The sequence below is a fragment of the Sceloporus occidentalis genome, unplaced genomic scaffold, assembly GCF_023333645.1.
Source record: "Sceloporus occidentalis isolate IW3139 unplaced genomic scaffold, rSceOcc1.0.p SCAF_123, whole genome shotgun sequence".
In the NCBI taxonomy this organism is placed as follows: domain Eukaryota; kingdom Metazoa; phylum Chordata; class Lepidosauria; order Squamata; family Phrynosomatidae; genus Sceloporus; species Sceloporus occidentalis.
In genome coordinates, this window is record NW_028317103.1 from 739,894 (window position 1) to 764,151 (window position 24,258).

Consider the following 24,258-nt stretch of genomic DNA (forward strand, 5'->3'; position numbering starts at 1 on the left):
TCATAGCTTCCTCAAAAAATGCATGAACCATGCCAAATTTGAAAAAAATTACATTTCAAAAACGTGATGCATGCCTTGCGATATTTGCCCATATACTGGTCAAAATAGATAAAAATCCTGGCCATGTTGGGTGGTTTCCAAATCAGGACAAGTTAATGAATGTATTTGGGATAATTTTTTCCCATTGGTTCAATGTGTGTACAATTTGTATGTATACAAAACTGTAAAAAAATGCGTTTTGTTCATTTTTTTCCCACTTTTTCCAGTTTATTTCAAATAAAACAATGTACTACCCAGCTTAATATGGTTTCAAATGAAAGCCCTACTTGTGCTGAAAAAAACAATATATAATTTGTGTGGGTGCACCAATTGATAAGAGAGAAATTACAGTTGAAGAAAGACATGGCAAAAACACAAAAACGCCTCCGGTCCTTTAGCGACACCCTAGCTTAAAAATCCCGGTCCTGAAGGGGTTAAGGGTTGCAGTTGGGTATCTGGTCCAGCGACACAAAGGAAAGTATATTGACCACTTTTCTCTATATACCTTCTTTCACACTGGTTTTCATCACTTTCTCTTGATACATACACATTTTTTTCCAATCTGAACGCATGACCACGTGTCCTACGCATAGTCCTGTTTATGAACAGATTTCCACACAATGGTTTGTATCGGCCCCGAATATATTTATATAATGTTATCATATCCCCTCTGAGGCGACGTTTTTCTAAACTAAACAGATTTAAATTAGTTAACCTTTCTTCATAACTATAGTGCTCCATTCCTTTTATTAATTTTGTAGCCCGCCTCTGCACCCTTTCTAATGCTATGATATCCTTCTTTAGAATAGGTGCCCAAAATTGCACAGCATATTCAGGGTGCGGCCTTACCATTGATTTATACAGAGGCAAAATTATATCTTTATCCCGCGACTTGATGTCCCTTTTTATACACAACAATACCTTACTGGCCTTAGTAACCGCAGACTGACATTGCACATTGTTGCCTAGTTTGTTGTCTATAACAATTCCCAAATCCTTCTCATTTGTCGTTACCCCTAATTCACTACCGTTTAGGGTGTAGGTTGCTTGTGCATTCGCTACCCCGAAGTGCATAACTTTACATTTGTCTACATTGAATTTCATCTGCCATTTGTGTGCCCAGTCCCCCAGTATATCTAGGTCCCTCTGCAGCACTGTAATATCCCGCTCGCCCTGTATAACTTTACCTAGTTTAGTGTCATCTGCAAACACAGAAACATGACTTTCAACGCCTACTGCCAGGTCATTTTTAAATATGTTGAATAAAATTGGTCCCAGAACAGAACCCTGAGGGACACCACTTACCACTTTTGACCAGCTTGAAAATTTACCATTTATAACAACTCTCTGTTCTCTATCTCTAAGCCAATGTTCTACCCAAGAACAAGAATTTGCATCTAGACCAATTTCCTTCAGTTTTAATACTAACCTATTGTGTGGAACCGTGTCAAACGCCTTGGCAAAATCCAAGTAGATTACATCCACTGCAATACCCTGATCGACACTTCTACTTACTTCTTCATAGAATGCAATTAAATTAGTTTGACAGGACCTATGTTTCATAAAACCATGCTGATTTTTGCTAATAACACTGTTCTTCCCAAGGAATTCTTGAATATTATCCCTAAACAGCCCTTCAAATACTTTCCCAGCCACGGAAGTTAAGCTCACAGGTCTATAATTTCCGGGCACAGAGTTTGAACCCTTTTTGAAAATAGGAACCACATCTGCCTTCCTCCAATCCTCTGGTACAATTCCTGAAAGAAAAGAATCCCGGAAGATTAGAAACAGAGGTTCACTTATTTCCTGACTCAGCTACATAAGTACTCGTGGGTGAATACCGTCAGGCCCCGGAGCTTTGTTAACATTAATTTTCTTTAGTTGCTGCAGCACTTTGTCCTGAGCCATCCACTCACAGTTTGACTGAACATTTTTCTCAGTGGTCCTATGTATATCCATTGCCATAGGTTCCTCCTTAATATATCCTGAGGAAAAATAGTCATTTAAAGTTTCTGCTTTTTCCTGGTCCTCCTTAACCAACACTCCCCTCTCTGTTTTTAATGAACCTACGTTTTCATTTTTAGTTTTTTTAGAATTTATGTACTTAAAGAATTTTTTGGGGTTAGTTTTGCTCTCTTTGGCAATCACCCTCTCATTTTCTAGTTTAGCCCATCTAATCACCTTTTTGCATGCTTTATTGGCTTCCTTATATCTTATTTAGGATGCCTCTGATTCGTCTGATTTAAACGCTGTAAAAGCCATTTTCTTATTTTTTATTTTCTGCTTAACGTCCCCACTAAGCCACATCGGTTTCAATTTGTTTCTTTTATATTTGTTTCCTAGTGGTACATACTGAGAAGTGTACCCTGCTAATATTTGTTTGAAAATACTCAATTTTTCCTCAGTATTTTTAAGAGTTTTTGCCAGTCAATAAGTAAACCTGCCCTTATCTTATTGAAATTGGCCTTCTTAAAATTATACGTTTTAGTATTCCCCATGGGCAATTTATTTTTTGAGTTTATTTCAAAAGAGACCATATTGGGATCACTATTACCCAAGTGCTCCCCCACTTGAATGTTAGACAAAAGATCAACATTGTTTGTTATCACCAGATCCAAACAAGTATCCTTTCTAGATGGTGCTTCTACCAGTTGTGACATGAATGTGTCATTTAACAGGTTCAAAAACCTAAATCTCCTTGCAGAACTGCTAGTCCCTCTATCCCAATTTATGTCCGGGTAATTAAAATCTCCAATAATTAACGTGTTACCCAGATGTGCAGCTTTCTCAATTTGCTCTAACAGCTGCTCTTCCTCATCATTATTAACATTAGGTGGTTTATAACATATCCCAACCAGTAGTTATTTTCCTTTTTTATGCCCCAAGTTGATATCTACCCATAAAGCTTCCACAAATCCCTTGTCGCCTTCAAGATGCTTAATATTTGACTTTAGCTCGTTGTTAACATACAAGCATACTCCTCCTCCCTTCCTGCTTTTTCTGTCCTTCCTATATAACATATAACCTTTTAAGTTAACTGCCCAGTCATGGGTCTCATCCCACCATGTTTCTGTTATGCCTATTATATCATACTGCTTAGTGTATGCTATTGCCTCTAGTTCTCCCATTTTGTTATTTAGGCTCCTTGCATTAGCAAGCATACATTTAATATTACCCTGAGTCTCTTGAATTTTATGAGAATTTTTATTAATACATACCTCCTCTGTTCTGATCTTGCCCCTCCCCCCATCTTCACCCTTGTTCTGGTCTGAAGCCCCTCCTCTTTCTGCTCTATCTCCATTTTCAAGATCTCTGTGTCCCCCCCCCCACCACTAGTTTAAAAGCCCCTCCAGCCTTCTAGCCATCCTATCCCCTAGCACAGCAGACCCTCTTCCGTTTAGGTGCAATCCATCACCGCTATAAAGATTGTACCCAAGCGCAAAATCAGCCCAGTGCTCTAGAAAGCCAAAACCCTCCTTCCTACACCATGACTTTAGCCACGCATTTACCTCCCTGATCTCCCACTGCCTTTCTACTGTTGCGCATGGCACAGGTAATATTTCTGAAAATACTACCTTGGAGGTCCTTTTCTTCAGTTTATCTCCTAATTCCCTGAACTCATTCTTTAGGACCTTCCATTTTCCACTGACTTTGTCATTGGTACCAATATGGACCATGACAGCCGGGTCTTCCCCAGCCCCTCCCAATAATCCATCCACTCTGTCAGCAACATGCCGGACCCGAGCAGCCAGGAGACAGCAAACTGTCAGTCTGTAATTTTAATGATATGTTTATTTGAACAGTGAGAGACACTAACAACAAAAGAAAATCCATAATAACGCATTTCAGATAAGTTATAAATTGATTTGCATTTTATTCAGTGAAATAAGTATTTGACCCCTTTGCAAAACATGTCCTAGTACTTGTGGCAAAACCCTTGTTGGCAATCACAGAGGTCAGACGTTTCTTGAAGTTGGCACCCAGGTTTGCACACATCTCATGAGGGATTTTGTCCCGCTCCTCTTTGCAGATCCTCTTCAAGTCCTTAAGGTTTCGAGGCTGACGTTTGACAACTCGAACCTTCAGCTCTTTCCACAGGTTTTCTATGGGATTAAGGTCTGGAAACTGGACCAGGACCTTAATGCACTTCTTCTTGAGCCACTCCTTTGTTACCTTGGCCGTGTGTTTTGGGTCATTGTCATGCTGGAATACCCATCCACGACCCATTTTCAATGCCCTGGCTGAGGGAAGGAGGTTTTCACCTAAGATTTGACGGTACATGGCCCCATCCACCGTTCCTTTGATTCGGTGAAGTTGTCCTGTCCCCTTAGCAGAAAAACACCCTCAAAGCATAATGTTTTCACCTCCATGTTTGACGGTGCGGATGGTGTTCTTGGGGTCATAGGCTGCATTCCTCCTCCTCCAAACACGGCAAGTTGAGTTGATGCCACAATTTTGGTCTCATCTGACCACAACACTTTCACCCGGTTCTCTTCAGAATCATTCAGATGTTCATTGGCTTCAGATGGACCTATACATGTGCTTTATTGATCAAGGGGACCTTGTGGGCGCTGCAGGATTTCAGTCCTTCACAGCATAGTGTGTTACCAATTGTTTTCTTGGTGACTATGGTCCCAGCTGCCTTGAGATCATCGACAAGATACTCCTGTGTAGTTCTGGGCTGATTCCTCACCGTTCTTATGATCATTGAAACTCCACGAGGTAACAGAGGGAGATTGACAGTTATTTTGTGTTTCTCCCACTTGCGAATATTTGCGCCAACTGTTGTCACCTTCTCACCAAGCTGCTTGGCGATGGTCTTGTAGCCCATTCCAGCCTTGTGTAGGTCTACAATCCTGTCCCTGACATCCTTGGACAGCTCTTTGGCCTTGGCGGAGAGTTTGGAATCTGATTGCTTCTGTGGACAGGTGTCTTTTATACAGGTAACAAGCTGACATGTGTGTGTATATGTGTGTGTGTATATATATATATATATGTATGTATGTATGTATGTATGTGTGTGTATATGTCAGAACCCACAGCGAGATCCCCGGCAAAGTCACTTACCCGCTCCGGGAGGAAGGTCCTGCGCCGCATCTCCCCTGTCTGGTCCCTCTAGCCGCATGGTTTCCTCTAGGCGCTCGCGCCCTCACCAAACTTTGTGTTCCCTGACACAGCGAGTTTTAAAAACTGAGCACTTAGATTCATTCAGGTGCATTTTGAATTAAGGGGGTGGACCTTAAAATGGCTATTGGCTTTCCAAATTTCTGTTTATATATAACATATACTGACTAACTGTATAATAGATACCAAAAATGTTAAAATACATGTATTACTGTTTATTAGATAAAACACTGTGTTACCATTCCACTGTGTATTTTTTTGTTTAACTAACCCTTGGCTGCTAAGCCATTTCCCACCCTGGTGCTAAATTGGTTTTTGGCATTTTGGTACATCTCACGTTTAAATGCGTTTAGAAGTAAATTGTTTGGGAAAAAACTATACAAACCATATATTATTTTTTTCAGCACACCCAGCAGATTCCAAATATACATTTTTATATGTGTATGTCTCATTAGGTTTGCAAAATAAAGTCAAAAATTGGAAAAAAGTGTAATTTTTCACTTCCGACTCAATAAAAACTAGTTTGTAGTTGTATTTTTCTAAACTCTAATATCAAAAGCTGTGTTGCCAAATATTTGTAGTAGGTAACCAGTCTAAAATAAACAGAAATTGAGAACAGTAGACTGTGTTATTCTAATATTTTATTGCTAAAAGTTACATTTATTAGACTATCACAAAATACATCTTTAAATTGAATGCATGGCTGCCGTCAATTAAACAGCTCTAGCTGCCTGGGATGCTAAATTATGCTAACAAAACTATATATTTTTAGAAACTACACCCCCAGCTGCAGCAAATGAGGTCTTATTTGTATTTGTATCACAAATCTGACATGCACAACAAATAAGTGAATATCACACTTATAAAATTTTTTTTTATTTTTTTTTAAATTAAAAGCGACAAGTTCATTTATGTCTTGCGCACTCCAGTCTTGTACCATAATTTAACTTCCCAGCTGTCTAGAGCTGTCTAATTGCAGGCATCACCCCTAAATGTTTTAAGACAATTTTTAACAAGATTTTCAAATCTGCCATATCTGAAGTTAAAGTGGTCTAGACATCTGGGAAGTTAAATTAGGGTACATAAAGTACACATTTCAAAAAACTACACCCCTTGGAGTTTCAAATGAGGGGCTACATGTATTTCTAAGACAAAAGTTGAGTGCACAAATAATGACGGAATATGTCGCTTTGGCTAGAAAATATGTTTTTTCTAACCATAGCGACATGTTCATTTGTGTCTTGCGCACTCCAGGTTTGTACTAGAAACACATGCAGTCCCTCATTTGATGCGCCAAGGGGTGTAGTTTTTTCAAATGTGTACTTTTTGTGCCATAATTTAACTTCCTACGTGAGCAGTAATGCCACGTCAAGGCTTCAACCCTAATTACTGTCCATTCCACGCACCTTTCATATCTCCATTCACTCGCAGAAGCACAAACCATACTTTCCATACATTCACTCACAGAAGCACACACCATTCTTTCCCCTTAAAATCCCAAAGAAATTATGCAGTTAATTTACAGTTCATCAGGATTTCAAAAGTTGCCTCCCTCTACCATTGGCTAAATTTAACCCCATGATCAAAGGGATCATGGGGTTAAAATTTAGCATCGGCCATTTTTAAAAAGGGAATGTGACTTTTCATAGCTATATGATCACCGTGGTAACATTGGCTACCACAGTGATCATTTAGCTAGAATACTTACATGTTTTGTCAACAGGCATCCATCAAGGTAGGGTAGTACTAGTGACGGTATGGTGCCGTCGTTAGCACCTGACTGGGACTGCTAGCGACGGCACCATGCCGTCGTTAGCAGTCAAGGGGTTAAAATAGCACCAAACTTTTAGGGTGCAGTCTATAATCGGGTGCAGTCTATAATCGGGTGCGGCCTATAATCGAGTGTAAAATTAAAGTGTAAGAAGGAACTACCTCTGTATACACTCACTGACCACTTTATTAGGTACACCTTGCTAGTACCGGGTTGGACCCCTTTTTGCCTTCAGACATCCCAGTAGATCAGCAGTTTCTGAAATACTCACACCAGCCCGTCTGGCACCAAGAACCATGCCATGTTCAAAGTCACTTCAATCCCCATTCTTCCCCTTTCTGGTGCTTGGTTTGAACTTCAGCAACTTCTCTTGACCACGTCCACATGCCTGAATGCATTGCTGCCATGTGATTGACTAATTAGCTATTTGTGTTAACAAGCAATTGAACAAGTGTACTTAATAAAGTGGCCAGTGAGTGTATATCTTAACCCCTTAAGGACCAGGCTGTGTTTTACCTATTGTACCATTGGGACCGAGGCTGTTTTAATACTTTTGCGGTGTTCGTGTTTAGATGTAATTTTCTCTTCACTCATTTAGTGAACCCACACAAATTATATGTTGTTTTTTTCAGGACAAGAAGGGCTTTCTTCAGATACCATTGTTTTAATCATATTATCTAATTTCCCATAAAAAAAATAATAAAATATGATGAAAAATGTAAAAAAACCCCACGTTTTCTGACTTTTACCCCAAAAATCTTTTACTCATCCAAAAAAGCTAATGAAAAAACCTACTAAATATATTCTACTATTTGTCCTGAGTTTAGAAATACCCAATGTTTTTATGTTTTTTTGCTTTTTTCTGCACGTTATGGAGCATTAAGTACAGGTAGCGTTTTGCTATTTCAAAACCATTTTTCCAAATCTGGTAATTCTTCCCCCCATGTGCCATTTCGGGTATCTTTGAAGCCAGCCAATGCAATTTACCCCATCAAATCATATATTTTTGAAAACTAGACACCCCAAGGTATTTCAAATGCTAGTATTTTAACCCTTTCCATGCATAAGATTCTACCACCAGCCTTTGCCACACTTTGTGTTAGTATTTTTTTGGTATTTTTTTTTACACAAATTGTACTTTGGGTATACATTTATAGCTCCAGGTATACGTCACTATCAAACAACACCCTAATATGTGTTCAATAACATCTCTCGAGTACAGTGATACCACCCATGCATGGGTTTGACTGCTGTTTGGGGTTAAAAGGCCACATTTGGGAAGTGCGCTTTTTTTCCCCTATTTTGGTCAGTCTGTGCCTATGCCCTATCTTTGAGCCTGGCCACTACAATTTACCTCATAAAACCATATATTTTTGAAAACTAGACACCCCAAGGTACTTAAAATGGTAGTATTTAACCCTTTCCATGCATCAGATTCTACCACCAGCCTTTGCCACACTTTGTGGTAGTATTTTTTTTTATTATTTTTTTCACACAAATTGTACTTTGGGTATAAATTTATAGCTCCAGGTATACGTCACTATCAAACAACACCCTAATATGTGTTCAGGAACATCTCCCGAGTTCATTCATACCCCACATGTATGCGTTTGTCTGGTGTTTGAGGTTAAAATGCCACATTTTGGAAGTGCGCTTTTTTTCCCCCCCATTTCGGTCAGTCTGTGCCTATGCCCTATCTTTGAGCCCGGCCACTCCAATTTACCCCATCAAACCATTCATTTTTTTAAATTAGACACCCCTTGGGTATTTGAAATGCTTTTATTTAAATTTTTCCACGTCAGGATTTTTGGGAAGATACAGCGCTAATTTTAGCACTTGCTCATAATAATAAACTTTATTTTTTTATTTTATTTATTTTACTCTTTTTGGACTTTTTTTTTACATTTTGCTGGAACTGGATAGTTCCTCTAAAGCATAATAATTTTTAAATGTTACCATGTTTTTTTTAAGCTTTTTCTTTTTTTCTTTTTTTTTTTTTTTCTTTTTTTTCTTTTTTTTTTAAATATTTTACTAATCACATAGTGATTAGAAAGCTGGCCTCCATTGACTTGTATGGTTGAATGCAGTACCTGTATTCAACCAGCAAGTGGAGCCAGAGTTCTCTAGAAGGTCAGGAGACTGTCTAGCGAACTTTTTCAACTTTATTATTTTTTTCCCGGACCGCCGCCATCTTGCTCTCCGGAGCGGTCACAGTCCATCAAGAGGTAAGTGTTTGGTGTCGCTGGATGCCTCCTGATCGAGGCATTCCAGCGACACCATTGAAGTTTAGGAGGTGATCGTTGATCGCCTCCTAAACGCTTTTAAAACGGGCGTCCGCCGCCATACAATGTATGGCGGCTGTTGACGCCCCGGGGAGGGGCCAGACATGGCCCATCATGCCGATCTCGGTGTTGCTGAATGCCTCGACATCGAGGCATTACAGCAACACCGTTTAAGCTTAGAAAGTGATCATTGATCACTTTCTAAGCTTGTTTAAGTCTGATGACGTGTCAGGCACGTCATAGGTCGTTAAGTGACCGTTTTGCATGACGTGCCTGACCCGGCAATGGACGTTAAGGGGTTAAAGAATGGAGGGCCAGAAGTATTCATGTCATGTGTTGAATCAAAAGCAGACCAGACTAAACCGGATTGAGGAGTTGCAAGAGAAGTATGCACCAGTGTTTGATGGCGAGTTGGGGACTGTAAAGGGACAAAACGTTTCCTTGGAATTAAAGGAAGGAGCAACACCAAAACTTTTTAAAACAAGAAGAAACACACAACGTAACTTACACATACTGACACCTTAACTAACATATCCAGGAGCACACACACCAGTATACTCAAGCACTCACACATATGCAGACACACACTAACTTACCCAGACAGACATGTACACTAACACACAAACTAACATACCAGGACACACACAATCACCACACAGTGTAAGCTGCTGCGCTAGTACTGCAGGGTCACGCAGCATAACCCAGTTCAACCCCGCCCCTCCTTGGAATTAGGAGAATTCTCAGTGGGGACAATTTCCCCTGACTACGCCCAACCCATATCGGCTCATGTCCCTAATGTTTGGTTTTGCCAGTGTTCTACTGGCAAAACTAAAGCTTGAAACTCTGTTTTATATTATATTACTAATATCAGTAAAATAGTAATATTAAGCCTCTTTTTGCTCAATAGAAATTTTGATTTAGACTGGATACTGCATGCTAAATTGGTAAATTTAATCTCTGATCTTTATTTTTTCAGGTATAGCCTCTCATATATTCCCTTTGCAAGGTATGTTGTGGAACGCAAAACTTTGTATATGTATTACAAAACGTATTACAGCAATGTCTAAAATTAAAAAAATTAAAGTTTTGAAACCTATTTGATTATATATTGTACATGTTGGAATATTGCAGTACCTGAACACACAAGCAAAACCATGTGTGTCCAAAGTCAGGGGGGTGCCAAGGAGGGAAGTAAACAAGCAGTGTAAAGACCATAATTAGCTTGATCAGGATAGCTTCATCCCTACCCCATGTGTGTTTAGACTCCCCATACTGTGTTAGCCTCTACAACTTCTGATGGGAGGCCGTTACACAAATCCACCAACACTTATCCACCAACTTATCAGTTGTGTATGTGTCCATTTGAAATATGTCTAACTATGTTTAATGCTTTTTTTTTTTGTTTCCAAAAGGGATGCCATTTTAAAATGCTTCACAAGCTGCTTCAGTTAAGTTTCATGACCAAGGCATCTTCTACGTGAAGTGAAGAATAATGCTTGCTCAGGAGAATTCTGCAGGGTTTACATGTTGTATTCCACTTCATTCAAAATTGAAAATATTGTTTGTATATGTTTTTTAAAGTATCCCTTATATTTACATACTACCATATAAATACATATATAAGAAAAGGGCACATTCCACTGCAGTAGAATATTTCTGCTTGCTGACCATTTAGAAAGCTAATGATTGAATTTCAGTACATTACTGGGGCCTTATTCATTAATAATTTTTAAAGTTTTTGAGCATTGTAGATTGAGGATATAAATCCGTCTTCAGTCTAATAAATTGTTCCTGTGAATGTCACTCTATCTATTAAAGAACTAAGAAATATATTTTTTGTTTGAATGTCTTTAAGTCCTAAGATAGTTAAATATATTTGGTTGGTTATTTGCAGTTGGTGTATTGAAAGCTGTGATATTGGAATATTGTAAAATTGTGGCATATAGGGTGTTAAACGGCATGTCAGGGAGGCAGAGTGGCATATAGGGGTGTATAAGGCATATCTGGGAGGCAGAGGGGGTATAAGGTATATCTGGGGGATATATGTGCATAACTGGGGGCAGAGTGGCAAATAAAAGGAAATAAAAACATTTTTTTTATTAAATAATTATATCATACATCAGATACAACATAACAAGGATAAGGTACGTAACCAAGTTTAACAGAGTACCTGGCAGTAACCTGCACAAACCTGTAGCTCCATAGGGCCAGGCGGCCTGTGGTTGCTGCCCCCCAAGTGTGAAAGTACCAAAAACTGAGAGAAGGGGAGGGGGGGAAAAGGGGGGGTAGAGGGTGGGACCGTAGAGGATAAGAAAAGGGAAATGTATGACCTACAGCAAGGTCCGATGCGCCCTTATTTAAGAATCTCCTCTGCTTCCTCATAGGACACGAAGGCTAGCCAACATGCCCACACACCAGTGAAAGCTTCCATCCTGCCAGAGGTCAGATAAACCTGTTCTTCCATAGTTCTAATTTCCTCCACTTTGGAACCTCTTTGCTTTTTTAAATATGGGGATCAGACAACGGGCAGCATTAAAGAGGATTTCATGGACACCAACGATCCATTCAAATTAAGCAGGAGCCCAACACTCTGAGAGAGCCACAGCCCGTCGCTCCCTCCACGCATCGGAAAACCCCTACCCAAAATGGCGTAAATTTATGGCAACTCCACCATATGTGTAGGAACAAACCTCGCACCTCTAACAAGTCGGATCACTCCCCGGGAAAATCCTACAGATGTACTCAGGAGTTCTGTACCGCATAGTTAGCACTTTGTCGGTGTTCTCCTGAATCTTAGATGCAATTGAGCAGTTGTGTGCCATAATGCAATTTTTTTCCCATTGTTGGTCAGAAAGAGATTCCCCCAAGGCTTTGTCCCACTTCCCCATGAAGGGCGGAGGTGTGGAAGGTCTTTCTACCAATAGTAAATGGTATGTCCTCGAGATTCCTCTCCGAGACATCCCCATCCATCCGCATGAGCTGTTCAAACTCATTCAAATCTCTCCTCAGGTTGTGTTTACCTGGAAGACCTGATAAGTAACATACTAGTTGATTAAAGTTATAGCGTCGAAGGGTAACATAGTAACATAGTTCATAAGGTTGAAAAAAGACCAAAGTCCATCAAGTTCAACCTATATACATATTGTGTCCCTACTGTGTTGATCCAGAGGAAGGCAAAAAACCCTTATGAAGCAGATGCATCATGCAGATGAAGGTAGTATGCATGTTCAAAGGGGAGCACCCCCTACTCCTCTGACAATAAGGCATCAGATGAAAGGCTTAATGATCTCAGGAACCCACCTTCCATCCCTGGAAAGAAATCCTATAGCCATCAAAAGAGAGGGGAAGGACGAGAGAGTCCTCCCCACCCTTCTGCTGCGCCACACCCCCAATGAGGCTCGTACAAAAGGGTTGGGACAGGACAAAGTCTGGAAGGCCCCTGGGCAGAGCCACATGCTCGTATTCAAGTGGAACGGGGTTCTAGCCTGTCCCATGTCGATCCACAGCTTGGAGGGAGAATGATATCCCCACTCCAGGATACGCTGCAAATGAGTTGTACAGTAATAATTATGGAAATCAGGTAAGGTGAGGCCTTCCCTGTCCTTTGGGCTGGTCAAGTGGGTGTATCCAATTCTGGGGCTCCTCCCCTCCACATAAACTGTATCACCAGGGTGCGTAGTGCCTTAAAATACCACCTCGGGAAGGTAATTGGCAAAGTCTGGAAAAGGTATAACACCCTCGGAAGGATATTCATCTTAATTATGATTACCCGTCCATGCCAAGAGATATGAGATCGTCTCGCAATTGATTCTGAAAAGAAACCACCTATATGGGAACGAGCCCCTGCGACTGCCACTTCACCTGGTGGCAAGGTCACGTACAGGGCCTCTGGTTTTTTTAGCATTAATTTTAAAGTTAGACAAAGACCCATAAATCTGCAATTCCTTTTGTATATTAGGGAGAGATATAGTGGGTTGGGATACCGCGAAAAAGCAGGTCATCAGCATATGCAGACACGTTGAACTGTTGACCTGACAATCCAGAACATACACATCCGGATTGTCCCTAATGGCCTGCAGCAATGGTTCAAGAAAGAGGGCAAACAGAAGCGTAGAGGGGACTGTCCTGTCGCGTCCCATTGCGAATCAGAAAAGCCTCAGAGAAAGCCTCATTTAGTGGAACGTGAACCAAGTTGAGGAGAACAGGGAGGTGATCCAGTTGAGCCACAGCGGTCCAAAACCCATGGAGCGAAGAGTCTGGAACAAAGTCCCAGGCTACCCTGTCGTATGCTTTCTCAGCGTCCATGGACAAGAGAAGGATCTTCTGGCCAGATGTCTGGGCAGTGTAGAGATAGTTTAAGGCCCTGTATGTACCGGGCCGCCATGGACTTCATCACCACCCAGAACTCCTCTACTGTGATCTGTCTTTCTAGGTCCTCGGATTGTGCAGGGGAGAGTGAGGACTGCAGGTGCACCTCCAGGTACTCCCAGATTAGATTATGTCTATGCTCACCTGTACCTTCTTCCCGTAGGGCTTATAGGGACTGGTAGAGATATACGAGGGGGGACATGAGACTGGTCTCCTCATCATTTTAATTTTACTGATATAAAGCGTCTGCTGTTTAGCGATCAGTGCCCGAGCTAGTATTGGGACCTGGTACGCAGAAAAGATCACTGTATGCTGTAGTTAATCAACCACCCCTAAGCGCTACCATTTCTAAATAGGTATGTTGAACACACGTCTTTATGCCTGGCCTCTAAGGTCAGTATGAGTTGGGAAAGGTCAGAGAACTCACAAGACCGCAGCCGCTTTAGGTGAGAAGCTCTGCTGACAAGGATTCACCATGTGAGTGATAAGCCGACCCCTGAGTCCGCATTGTCCTCAAAAAAAGTGTTCCAACTGGGTGTCCTACTCCTTGTCTGAGAGTAACAATTCATTTAGCCGCCATGACGTCCTATTTGGACGATACAGCCAAGCCCTGAGTCGCATAGTGACACCTATTTCACAGTCCTCCAAAAGCTCAAAGTGATAGTGCTCCATCAAGAGGATATCGATCCTGGAATAAGACCTGTGAGGTGTAGAGAAGCCAGTGTAATCCCTCCCTTCCAGGTGAGCCACACTCCAACAGTCCACCAGTCTATGTTTATGTAAGATAGAGTTGAAGCATCGAATTAGGGAGGCTGTAGCGCAGGAGGACCTTGCAGAGGTGTCTACACGGGGATCCGGTGGAAAATTAAAGTCACCCCCAAGGATAGGGATACCCTGCTTAAGCTCCATACTGGAGCATAGTATCCAAGACAGGACAGCACATTGATAAAGTGCACTCGGTGTTAAATCCAATACAAATAAACGGAACCTGATGTATACAGATGTTTCTGGTTCAGTCAGCCTTGAAGCAAATATCTTAAAGAAAAAACATAGACACAACCAATAGTTCAATGCAGTCCAAATCAATATTCCCTCCCCAGGTGTTGAATACACTCACAAAGGAGAAGGTAATGCAAAGCTCTTCAGAAATTATGCCCGGAATCTCCAGGTGCCTCCAGACTTGTGACGGCGGATGCCCGATGGAAGAAAAGGAATGATATTCTTGATGTAGAAAACTTCCGTTTAATTTCGGTATTAATATAAAATAAATAAATAAAAGCAATTTATAGGGGGCGGGGCTGACCGAGCTTCAAGATGGACGTGCAGTGAACTTGCTCCTCCACAATGCCCTAAAATACGCACGTTTTATCTGCTGAATACCTCTACATAACTGCGCTACCGGACGGCTCAAAGCCCAGGCATGCCAGGCAGTACCCGCAAACCCGCAAAGAAGAAGACGGTACCTGCCATTTTCCAGAGAAAAGCTCCCGACTCTGTGCTTCCCGCGCTTTCCAACATGGAGCCTGCAGGCCCCTCTGCCGCATCCCCGGTTACGCCATGCACGAGGCACGATGTGGACGAGTTGAAGGACCTAGTCCTTTCCGTCAAGCAGGACCTCATGGACCACATCCACAACGAGCTCCGAGAACTGACGAGGGATGTGGCGGAAATTGACTCGAGAACCGACGCACTCGAGCGCACTTAATCCACCATGCAGCTTGACCACCACCGGCTGGAATCTGATGTGGCCGCTCTACAACAAGAGGTGCTTACCTTGCAGGACGCACAGGAGGACCTCGAGAACCGCTCGAGGAGGGCCAATTTTCGTTTACGCGGGGTCCCGGAGTCTTCACATGATATACCTGCGGTCCTACACCAAGGCTTCACCCAACTGCTGCCTCGTACTCCCGCGGAGGAGGTCTCCGTTGATCGGGCCCACCGGGCTCTTCGGCCTAAGCCCAAGCCAGGGGAGCAGCCGCGTGACATCGTGGTCAAACTCAGGGACTTCTCCCACAGAGAGGCCCTGATGAAGGCAGCGCGATCTACTACTTTGCGGATCGACAATTTAGAGATTCAAGTCTACGCGGACTTATCTCCGAGGACTTTGTTGCGCCGTAAGGCCCTCCGGCCTCTCACAGATCACCTCCGCTCTCATGACGTGCCTTACCGTTGGAGGTTCCCTTTCGCCCTCCAGGTGGCCCGTGGGGCTGTGTCGCGCTCGATCAAATCGATGTCGGAAGCTGACCTCTTGCTCCATGACCTGGGGCTTCCCGCCCTCTCTACTGGCCGCAAGAGAAACCGACAGGACCCTGGACCCCATCGAGTGGGTGAGTGGTTCGACGTCCCCCCTGCCCCGCTTCGGCGCAACATCCAGGCCCCTGACGACGACCTCGCTGCCGACTGACGTGGAGCTCCCGTGGCCTCTTAGCCAGCTCTCTGCGCAGCCACCGTGTTGTTCTGCCGCCTCGTCTTCGGAGAACGTGCGGCTGTCTCCCTCACCACGTCCACCGGACTTGTCCATCGGCCCGACTTGCACCGCCAGACTTGGCTGGATACCTACGGTGACTCCCTCGCCGACCTCGACTGTCTCCTACTGCGATCTCCTCGTGTCATCGGCCTGCGACGGCGGTCTCCAGTCGATGGCGCCCACACCTGCACACCCTTCGCCGGCTTTCTGCACGCACCTTCCCACAGTTGCCTGCCGGCGACCTGATCGTCACCGTCCAGTCATCGCCGTTATCCGCCTGTGTCCATATGCCGGGGGGAGACGTACATGGACTCTGGGACAGCTAAGTCCGCCTTTTTCCGTTTTGATTGTTTTGTTTCACATACACGGTTTTCTTTATTTTTTGTTCTAATACACGGCCGCCACTGGCCTTTCTATTACGTGGTCGCTGAGCCTTGCCTGCCCCCATTGTGTCGCAAACTCACTCGTATTTGGGCCACTCACAGCTGCCTTAATTGCATTACAGTGCTGGCTCTACGCCGCTGTTGCTATGTTTACATTATTTAGTAGAGGTATTGTTTATTGTTTATTGCTCTAGGGCAGGAGACTCCATTCGCCATGCCTAGACCCCTTGGAGACCATCATTGGTCTTTTGATGGGCTGACACCTGAGTCTTTGTGGTGACTCGCCGGTCAGATTGCCATATATCCGGCTGCCTCCCTGCGGCCTGATTTCATGCCTTCCCCTTCTTGTACCATTCCTACGTATACCGTTGTTAGCATTTGTGTGCGTTGTGTTTTTGTTCCCTTCCTCTGTTTCTTCTCTCTCTCCCCCCTCCTTTCTCTCTTTTTTTTTTTCTTTTTCATCCGGGTGCTCCAGAGCCTGCTACACAACGACCTCCGTCGTCAGCAACATTCTCCACGACTGAATGGCGGGTGATCTTACAGTAATTTCCCACAACGTCAAAGGCCTGAACTCCCCGCAGAAGTGGCGTCTCGTCATGTCATACTACCAGAGATATAGAGGGGACATTGTCTTACTCCAGGAAACACATCTTAGCTCTTCGTACCTGTTAGGCCTACCTGGCTCAGGAGAGGAGGAACCTTGTGCAGGGAGGCCGGACCATGCACTACTCACTAGATAGCAGGTTGTTGGCAGACTGCTAGTAGTGAGTTGAGCAGGGAACGGGAGATGTAAACTTCACAGCAGACGAGGAGTTAACGTAGACTCTGGGTAAGTAGACGGACTCAGGAACAGCAGACGAGGAGTTAACGTAGACTCTGGGTAAGTAGACGGACTCAGGAACAGCAGACGAGGAGTTAACATAGACTCTGGGTAAGTAGACGGATAACATGGACCCCCCAGAAGACTGAGGGTTAACACAGAGCAGCCGAGCAGAAAGCCAGGGGTTAAGACGTAGCCGAGGTCGAAATCCAAATACGGGTCAAAGCCGAGAAAACCAAACAAGGGGAACAGGGACGGAGATTAAAGGGTCAAGGAGCAGGATGGATCAGGAACAGGCAGGGAAGGGTTAACTGAGAGTTTTAAGGGAAGCAGGGAAACAAAACGCTGAGTTGCTTTCAGGAACTCTAAACAACAACTGAGCACCTTAGGAAAGGTGCCAGTTGTTTAAGTAGTCCCAGAAGCCCCCTGAAACCTGCCCAATTTCCGGGCCGCGGTCCCTTTAAGAGGACGGCTTTCGCGCATGCGCGAAGCCCCCATCAGGAAGCCTGCAGACCGCGTTGCTGGAGGACGCGTCGAGCAGCGGGTACACGGCTACCCGCTGTACGGGTAAGTATAGTTCGTGACAGTACCCCCCGTCTTACTGGAGCAAGCACTATCGCACGCACCACCACACCACACACCCCACCCTGAAGAAAAATGGGGTTAGTATTTTTCTCCGCTCCTCTCTGAGTTTCCACCTCCATTCGGTTACGGCTGATAAATGGGGCAGATATCTCCTAGTGACTGGCCTGCTGCACTCCCAACCGACGGCCATCCTTAATGTCTACGCTCCTTCCACGACTGCTGCCTCTTTTTACACGCACCTTTCTGATGTCCTTATGCCGCTTCGGAAACACCGTCTCATAGTAGGGGGGACTTCAACACCCTATGGAACCCACTTTTGGACAGAAGAGGCCCCTTGCCTTAGCTGCACCCTCCCCTTAACTCCAAGCACCTTAAAGACTTCGCGAAGACAACCAAGATGCTGACTTTCCAGGAGCTCCGGGACTCCAAGCGTATTCCACCTGCCGAACTGTTTCGCTATCTACAAGTTCGCCACTTTGTTCGCTCGCTACTCGAGGGGCGACCCGTCTCTGCGCTCACGGTCTTTGAGAGGCGCTTTCTCACTGGCAAGAGGATCAAGGGTTCTATTTCAACGCACTATGCGCACTTCATCGATACCACCTTCCCTCACCCTCCTTCGTACCGCGTGTTGTGGCATACTGAACTCCAGAAGGAACTCCCGGAGGATTCCTGGGACGCGGCAATAGCCAATGTCCATAAGCTCACAATCAACACGGACACCAAAGAACGGGCGTATAAAGTACTTGCACACTGGTACATGTCGCCGGTGAAATTGTCACAGATGCTCCGGAGCTGCGAGGCCAGCTGTTTCCGGGGATGCGGGGAAAGAGGCTCTTATCTCCACGCCTGGTGGTCGTGCGACCTGGTGCGCCCACTCTGGTCGGCCTATTTTACCATGCTGTCCACGGCTCTGGCCGCCACAATTGTCCCCTCACCTGAGATCGCATTGCTCGCCGTGGATGCCCCTGTCCCACAGCTTACTTCTGCTGCCCAGCGTCTCATTCACCGTATCTATGCTGCGGTTAAACGCGCTTTGGCAAGACGATGGAAAGGTCCGTCACCAGCTCAGGGCGAGATCACGGCGTACATCTGGCACCTTATCACCATGGAGCTCATGACAGCCAAACTCAGGGATGAACTCCATAAGTTCGACAGCATCTGGGACCCGTGGCTCTCCGCCTTCTCGGATACTAGACCGTCCGCTCCATTGCTTCGTTTTTAATCGCAGTCCTTGGCTCCCCGACTGAGGCAACCCGGCCTCCTTTCCCTTTTTTTTCTTCTTTCTTTCTCTTGTCCCTCCTTGCCCCCTTCTCCTTTTATCCCTCTCATCGCCTTTTCCTCCCCTCCCCTCTTCCTATTCCCTTGTGGCATGTATTGAAAAATAATGATCGGGGTCTTCACTGTTGCACTTCGCAGAGGATATCCGACATGTTAGATCGGGTGTATTCGCTCTCGGTCGACTTATTTTGCTCTTCATCCTCTGTGTCTCTTCTGAAGGGCTCTGTACCGCGTGTATTATCACTCTATGTTACTGTCATAGCAAACTTGTTATGCTGATTATGCGTTGTGTACGTTGCCCTACTGTGTTTTGCATGTCGCCAATAAAAGATTTAAACAAAAAAAAGCAATTTATAGAATCGCGAATATAAAACCAATAGATAAATGTTACTGCAGTTTAGAACGCTACAAGTTTCCCTCGTTTAGAGCATTGACAGTGGTGAATGTAAACATCTGGTCATGGATCTTTCCCTTGACAAATGTAAACCTGCCATCAAGATCATCCCTGACTGCCATAGTGAAAAAGGGGTCGCGAAAACAAAATAGCCGTTCCCTTTGATTTAGAGGGAATAAAAGAACATTTAGCGTCTGAGCCCAAGCACCCCTACAGTTCGTCTCCTGCAAAAAGATTACAGAGACCCTAGTGAGTTTAAGCTCTCCCAGTACCCTAGATCTCTTTTTGGGGATGTTAAGATGTTAAGAGTGAGGCATTTCAACAAATCCAAAAGTGAGAAGAGGTAAGGCGGTGGGAGGGAGAAACAGGTAAGAAGAGATGAGAAGAGAAGAAAAGGAGAGAAAGAAGGGGGGGGGGAGGTAGAGGGTGGGACCGTAGAGGGTAACAAAAGGGAAATGTATGACCTACAGCAAGGTCCGATGCGCCCTTATTTAAGAATCTCCTCTGCTTCCTCAGAGAACACGAAGGCTAGCCAACATGCCCACACACCAGTGAAAGCTTCCATCCTGTCAGAGGTCAGATAAACCAGTTCTTCCATAGTTCTAATTTCCTCCACTTTGGAACCTCTTTGCTTTTTTAAATATGGGGATCAGACAACGGGCAGCATTAAAGAGGATTTCATGGACACCAACGATCCATGCAAATTAAGCAGGAGCCCAACACTCAGAGAGCCACAGCCCGTCGCTCCCTCCACGCATCGGAAAACACCTACCCAAAATGGCGTAAATTTATGGCAACTCCACCATATGTGTAGGAACAAACCTCGCACCTCTAACAAGTCGGATCACTCCCCGGGAGAATCCTACAGATGTACTCAGGAGTTCTGTACCGCATAGTTAGCACTTTGTCGGTGTTCTCCTGAATCTTAGATGCAATTGAGCAGTTGTGTGCCATAATGCAATTTTTTTCCCCATTGTTGGTCAGAAAGAGATTCCCCCAAGGCTTCGTCCCACTTCCCCATGATGGGCGGAGGTGTGGAAGGTCTTTCTACCAATAGTAAATGCTATGTCCTCGAGATTCCTCTCCGAGACATCCCCTCCATCGGCATGAGCTGTTCAAACTCATTCATATCTCTCCTCAGGTTGTGTTTACCTGGAAGACCTGATAAGTAACATACTAGTTGATTAAAGTTATAGCTTTAATGTTAAGATGTTAAGAGTGAGGCATTTCAACAAATCCAAAAGTGAGAAGAGGTAAGGCGGTGGGAGGGAGAAACAGGTAAGAAGAGATGAGGAGAGAAGAAAAGGAGAGAAAGAAGGAAGAAAAAAACCTAGGGGATCAATCAGACACACAAGGCCTAGGTACTCCCAGGCACCCCAGATGACGTGGTTAACAGCAAGGTCTTGAATGGATGAGGAATTGCAGCTCCGCGGGGCAATATTTTTTATTGTGAAACGAACAAGAAATAAGACAGAAAAACAGAAAACAACTATCCACCTCCTAAAGTCAATACTTTGTAGAGCCACCTTTTGCAGCAATTACAGCTAAAAGTCTCTTGGGGTACTTTCTATAATCTTGGCACATCTAGCCACTGGGATTTTTGGCCATTCTTTAAGGCAAAACTGCTCCAGCTCATTCAAGATGGATGGGTTCTGCTGGTGTACAGCAATCTTTAAGTCATACCATAGATTCTCAGTTGGCTTGAGGTCTGGGCTTTGACTAGGCCATTCCCAGACATTTAAACGATTCCCCTTAAACCACTTGCTTTGGCAGTATGCTTAGGGTCATTGTCCTGCTGGAAAGTGAACCTCTCAAATCTCCATAAAATTGAAACAGGCTTCCCTCAAGAATTTCCCTGTATTTATTCCCATCCATCATTTCTTCAGTCCTGACCAGGAGCATTTTCCTTGATGGCCAAAAAGCTACATTTTAGTCACATCTAATACCTTCTTCTATATGTTTAGGGAGACTCCCACATGCCTTTTGGCGTTCAGCAATCTTTCCCCCCCAGATTTTTAGGGGTTACTATGGCCATGCTCCCCATGTGGGGGTTGTATCACTAACAGTCTCAATCAAAGAGAAGTTTGGATATTTCAGCTGGGCACTCAAATTCTTCATGGCCTCAACTCACAATATGAGGTCTCTTGCTACGTGGATTAATTTCTACAGAGTAACATAGTGTTACGTTTGTATTAATCGACATCTACTGCCACCTAGTGGTTGCATTGGTCCTTTTCTACTGGTTATTTTTCAGTGATTTGGAGACTATGCATCACTGGAGGTGGTAGTAGGTGTAACATTTGCTTCAACTCAAATGTTGTTTTGTGTAGCATTTTGCTACAGATATGCTCCTGGTGTAATATTCTTTATTTCGTCTTATGCTTCTATTTATACTACATCAAATTTATGGTGTTCTTTCTTCATTTGTGTGTATATATATATATATATATATATATATATATATATATATATATATATGTTATTGGATTTGTATATAACAATACAATGTTTAATATTGCCTATATATATATATATATATATATATATATATATATATATATATATATATATATATATATATATATATATATATACACACACATATATTTTTTCTGTTATAAATTGATGTCCTCTCATTATTTTAGGCATGTGGTCATATATCTGTGGCACCTGTGGTGATTTTACATGCTGGGTCTAGGAGGGGGTGTATCCCCAGCTCCTGAGTCTCTTCCCACATTTGCACAGCTGTTGTTGTTTTCGAATTGTTTTAATTTGCATGTACCCTATATATTCAACACAGTATACCATTCTTTTTATGACATGCGAAACGCGGCAAGCGGTTTAGCCTTTTTGTTTGTGTTTTCGTTCAGTTCCCTTTTGATTTTATTTTCCACGGACGTTCAATAAATTCATTTTATACATTCATGGATATCCTTGTGGCGCAACTATTCGTTTTTGTGCTGCCCCCATATGTCACTCTGCCCCCCCCCCGACTTACCAATGCTTCCCCAGACTCCTTCCTTGTACTCCCTGGTGTCTAGTGGGGGCAGCCGGTGGATGTCTGCTCAATGCACGTAGACAATCTCTGCTACCCGTTAGTTCCGCCGGGGTTTCTATGATGGAGCACCTGCGTGACGTGACCTTCCGGTGCTCAGTCATAGAAGCCCAGGCGGTAGTTGTCTGTGCGTATCGCTGGAGCTTCTATGGTGGAGCACCGGAAGGTCACGCCACGCCGGCGCTCCGTCATAGAAGCCCCCAGAGGAAATGTCGGCAGCAGCGGAGGTTACCAAAGAGGAGGATCCAGGTCCCCTGCAGCACTGCGGGGGATCTGGATCTTAGTCTTATAGTCAGACGATTTGCTCTGAATCAAGCAAATACGGTATGTAAGATTTTTAAAAACCCTTTTAATATATAATTAAATGTGTTTTTTTTAAACATCTAATTCTAATTGTTTTCTTGGTGCTTTTAGAGACTGGTCTTGATGACATTAGCTACTAATGACTACTGTAGTTATTTATTGCCATGCATGCTCAAAGCAATTTTTGCCACATAACAGACTTATTATATACAGTATATTTATAGTCAACTTAGCAAGAGTTATACAATAACTTGCCCTTAACACTACATACCTTGCAAGTGTTGGCCATTCATGTATATATATATATATAGTGTGTGTGCGCATATATGTATATAAAGCTGTTTTTATAGGAAATGTAGTTTGTAAAAAGATGGCAAAATGCATAAGGAAGAAGCTGCCACTGAATGAGTTATTTCAGAAAAAACAGAATCCCTGAATTACTAGTTTTAAATTACTTTAGTAATTATTCTGAAAGCAAGCTAACATCTCACCAAACTGTGAGAAGAACATTGCTGACCTTTTGTTCAGACACACAGTTGTAGATCACACAGTCTAAGATTTACTTTGCTTAGTCAACAACAAAGTCTGTATCCCTTAATATTGTGCTTGCTAATATTGGTCTGACTAAGTGAAAGCATATTGTCTGCATATGTCTGAGATAGAATCAAATGAATAAGCATTTCTTTTAACATTTCAAAAATGAGAATTTAGCGGATACCATTCAAGAAACACCTATCTAAGGTATATATATAGGGGATTCCGTAAAATTATATGGCTATATATTGCTTAGCCAGCCACTACATCCAGTGGCGTCGCTACAGGGGGGCAATTGCCCCCCCTAGGTTATTCCTTGCCCCCCCTGTTGCCCCCCCCCCGAATTTGTAATCACCCAGAACAGTCCTTGACTGCTAACGACGGCATGGTGCCGTCGCTAGCAGTCCCAGTCAGGTACCAACGACGGCACCATGCCGTCACTAGCACTATCTTACCTTGATGGAGGTCTGTGGACCTCCATCACCACCTACCCCGGCGATCTGCCCCTCACACAGAAGGGCATCACCGGGGCCACCCGATCTGCCCGGTGATGTCTCGCGAATGACGCGATGACGTCACCGCGCAACTTTATTAACAACTGACAAGTGTCAGTTAAAGAGGTATGGAGGCATGCTGCTTAGATGCCTGTATCTCAGGCATCTAAGCAGCTACATACCCCCAACATATACCATTGGAAAGGTAATCGCCTCACCTTTCCAATAGTAAATATTAAGTAAAAAAAAATAAAAATGTAAAAAAAAAATGATTTGGGGGTCTCTAAAGGCAGATAAAAAAAAAAGATCAAAATTGCCTAGAGACCCCCAAATTAAATTATTTAAACATAAACTACTTTAA

At 43.6% G+C, this 24,258-nt stretch overlaps 1 protein-coding gene across 1 annotated transcript in view; it reads left to right on the plus strand.

The window, feature by feature from the left end:
* Positions 1-13,766, plus strand: part of LOC149282082 (vesicle transport protein SFT2A-like) — an 84,634-nt gene extending 70,868 nt beyond the window's left edge. Inside the window, exon 7 of the mRNA XM_089498621.1 lies at positions 13,748-13,766. Within this exon, the coding sequence (XP_089354747.1) occupies positions 13,748-13,766 (19 nt within the window). The remainder of the gene's footprint in view (positions 1-13,747) is intronic.
* Positions 13,767-24,258: the final 10,492 nt, after the last annotated feature.